The sequence below is a fragment of the Henckelia pumila genome, chromosome 2 (assembly GCF_033568475.1).
Source record: "Henckelia pumila isolate YLH828 chromosome 2, ASM3356847v2, whole genome shotgun sequence".
Taxonomy (NCBI): Eukaryota; Viridiplantae; Streptophyta; class Magnoliopsida; order Lamiales; family Gesneriaceae; genus Henckelia; species Henckelia pumila.
The window spans coordinates 104,868,579-104,872,345 of NC_133121.1; the positions used below are offsets into that span (position 1 = coordinate 104,868,579).

The 3,767-nt window shown below is 38.7% G+C and overlaps 1 protein-coding gene across 1 annotated transcript; it reads left to right on the top strand.

Annotated features, from left to right (window-relative positions):
• Positions 1–545: 545 nt before the first annotated feature.
• LOC140883295 (BAHD acyltransferase DCR) lies at positions 546–2,894 on the top strand. Its single transcript, XM_073289715.1, has 2 exons — positions 546–1,106; positions 1,893–2,894. The coding sequence occupies exons 1-2, from the start codon at positions 654–656 to the stop codon at positions 2,772–2,774; spliced, it is 1,335 nt and encodes a 444-aa protein (XP_073145816.1). The 5' UTR covers positions 546–653; the 3' UTR covers positions 2,775–2,894.
• The last annotated feature ends 873 nt before the right edge of the window (positions 2,895–3,767 follow it).

A 3,767-nucleotide genomic window follows, 5' to 3' on the forward strand; every position in this document is an offset into this window, starting at 1 on the left:
TACAAAAAGTTATTAAAAATCATTTTTAGCCTTAGATTGAATACACCCGTAATTTAAAGAAAGGGAAATTGCATATATCACCCTTGTAAAATCCCGTGTTAGCTAATAACCCCCTGTGAAAATTTTTTAAGCTAATAACCCCTGTGATTTTAGATTTGTAGCATACACACCATTTTCAGTTAAAAAATGACGAAAATACTCCTACATAAAATAAATGATAAATTAAATAGTTCATAAAAGTTAAGGGCATTTTCGTCATTTTTTAGCCTGAAGGGGTGTGTATGCTATAAATTTAGAATCACAGGGGATTATTAGCTTAAAGAATTTTCACAAGGGTTATTAGCTAACACAAGATTTCACAAAGGTGATACATGTCATTTCCCCTTTAAACAATTATTTACGTTGCCCACCAAATATGGGTGCGAAAAAATTATCGTCTTTTACTCAACTCCCACCAAAATACAGAGTGGCAAAGAGAGGCAATAAATGTCCATACAACTGCACCCGAGGAAGCTCATAAATGCCCACAACTGTTTCAAAAATGGATCCACGCTATAAATCTGTGTATTTCTCCAGAAACCCAATTATCAAAAACCAATTTTTTATAAAAAAAAACAAAAATTAAGTGTTCCATTTTAAAAATTCTAGAAAAAATGGCCGGTGAATTCGCAGAGGAGAAGAAAGTCGGCGGTGTAAAAATCCTCAGCACTGGAAACGTGAAGCCCAAGAAACCCACAGGAAGAAAAGAATGCCAACTGGTCACGTTCGATCTCCCGTACTTGGCGTTTTACTATAACCAGAAGCTGATCATCTACAAAAGCGGCGAAGATTTCGACGGAATCGTGGAGAAATTGAAAGATGGGCTTGCCGTTGTGTTGGAGGAATTTCACCAGTTGGCCGGGAAATTGGATAAAGACGAGGATGGTGTGTTTAAGGTGGTGTATGACGATGATATGGAAGGAGTGGAGGTGGTGGCCGCAGCGGCGGAGGAGGTGGAGGTGGCGGAGCTGACGGCGGAGCAGGGGACTTCCAAGTTCAAGGAGCTGCTGCCTTACAACGGGATCTTGAATTTGGAAGGGCTCCACAAGCCGCTGCTGGCAGTGCAGGTAAATTGCTTGTGGCGGTTTTAGGACTAGTATTTATTAATTTTCACCAACCTTCTACGTATTATTGATTTTAATCTAATCTACAAATATTCTTTAGTAATTTATAATTTATCCACTCATTTTCTTATTTTAATTTAATTTAATAATGTTCTAAATACAACAAAATTGAGAAGAATATTAGTGTGATTTTATTCAATCATTATCTATCTATTATAAATGCCTAGAAGACTGAGGGGGTCCAGAGGACGTAACGAGTATAAAATAAATAAATGGGAGCCAAGTGGAGTAGTAGTGTAGAGTGAAAGTAGCAACTTATCCTCTGATTTAATTTTTTCAACGACTTTCTGACTTGCATATTTACGAATTCAGATTATTCATACCTCAAATCGAGATCACAAGACAGCAAAATGGCCTTGAACATACGGTACACCCGATGAAGTTAAAGCCCTTGGATGAGGGCCAACATATTTTCACTGTGAGCCTTATTGATCCAAGGGTTATGCTGCATCTGGAGAAAAACTCTAGGTGCAGCATAGTCTCATTCGAACATACGTTATCTTACAAGAAAATGACTTTCGAATTTGATGGCGTTCAATTCCTCCAATTTTTCGCACACAACAGGGTTTGTAGACATAGACATGTGTATATTAGATTAGATTAGATACATAAATATAAATTATAGTGTCATATATGATATCTCCCTCTTAAATTTGTCAATTTTTTGTTCATAAATTCCACAACCAAAATATATACCTAGGAAATTTATATCAAATTGCATCAACGCAGGTCACGAAGCTAAAGGATGGGGTTGTAATCGGCTGTGCTTTCAACCATGCTATCCTGGACGGTACTTCCACGTGGCACTTCATGAGTGCATGGTCGGAAATCTGCAGCGGTTCTTCTGCCACCGTCGCCACCCCACCATTCCTGGACCGCACCAAGGCGCGAAACACCAGAGTAAAGCTCGACCTCTCCCAGCCATCCGACGCACCGGAGCACGCCAAGTCAGCTTCATCCAACGGTGCCGCAAAAACCCTCCGAGAGAAGGTCTTCAAGTTCTCCGGATCAGCCGTCGACCAAATAAAGTCGAGAGTCAACGCCGGCGGATCCAAGCCGTTCTCCACATTCCAGTCCCTCTCGGCGCACGTGTGGTCCGCCGTGACGCGCGCGCGGGAGCTGAAGCCGGAGGAGTACACGGTGTTCACGGTGTTCGCCGACTGCCGGAAGCGGTTGGAGCCGAAGATGCCGGAGAGTTACTTCGGGAACTTGATCCAGGCGATCTTCACGGTGACGGCGGCCGGGTTGATCCTGTCGAACCCGATCGAATTCGGGGCGGATCTGATCAGAACGGCGATAGAATCCCACGACGCGAAGGCGATCGACGCGCGGAACACGGAGTGGGAGACGAAGCCGATAATCTTCCAGTTCAAGGACGCCGGGGTGAACTGCGTGGCGGTGGGGAGCTCCCCTCGGTTCAAGGTTTACGACGTGGATTTCGGGTGGGGAAAACCCGAAAGCGTCCGGAGCGGGTTAAACAACAGGTTCGATGGGATGGTGTATTTGTATCCGGGCAAAGATGGCGGAAGGAGCATCGATGTGGAGATCAGTTTGGAAGATGATGCTTTGAAGAGGCTGGAGAAGGACAAGGAATTTCTCATGGAGATTTAATTACCTTTTTTTTTTTTAATTTAATTTTCGTCGAGTGTTTTTTTTTTTTTTTTTAATTATATAGTTTTTTAGTATGTTTGTGAGACAAAATTATGTTTCATTATCATGATGTTTAATTTAACCCAATCATTCGTCTTTTATGAATTTCTTGCATATATTGATTGACGCATGACCACAAAATATATGTATATTTCAATTGACATATATCATTAAACTTGTCGATATATTAAATATATAAATTAATTACTAGATTTTTCAATATGTCATGGCCAAACATCTGAAGTAGGTTTTTAGGAGAAACTGAAAACACTTTTTTAGGAAAAAAAATTAAATTTCTTTGACACTTTTTTAGGTATAAGCTAAATGCTAGAAACTCCGTTTTAAGTTTCTTTGACATTTGCATCCCAAGAAACCCACCTCAACTCTTGAGTGTTAATTTGGAAGTATTTTAAAGAAAATTATAGATGTACACTTTAGGACATCTACAATAAGGGAAACATCCCCTACAAGAAATGTTATCTCCTGTAATGTTCGGACATTTCATTAATGTTGCAATTTATTAATTTTTTTTACTTTTTTTTTAAAAAAATATTATTATTTACTTTTGTGAATTTGGTTGGTGAATTGTAAATGTTTGTAAAAAGTTGATTTAAATGTTGTATAACGGCTCATTTAGTCGTTGTAAAAAAATTTTTTAGAAAAAGAACATCTATGAATACATCAGTTTACTTATTCATTTTCATTTCTCTGATTCAATCTTTCTACCTTAAAAAAACTCTCTATATCAAATTTTTATTTGAAATGAATAAAAATTTTAATGGGTTTTTAGGGATTTGTTGAAATCTCCAAATATCGACGAAGATACAAGTCGTGAAAATTCACGAGTTCGTCTTGATCCACAATCTTGATTTTCATTTCCCACACCATTCATACCAAATTTTCATAATTTATATATCCACCATCCTAGTCTCAAAATTACCAAATTTTTCACCA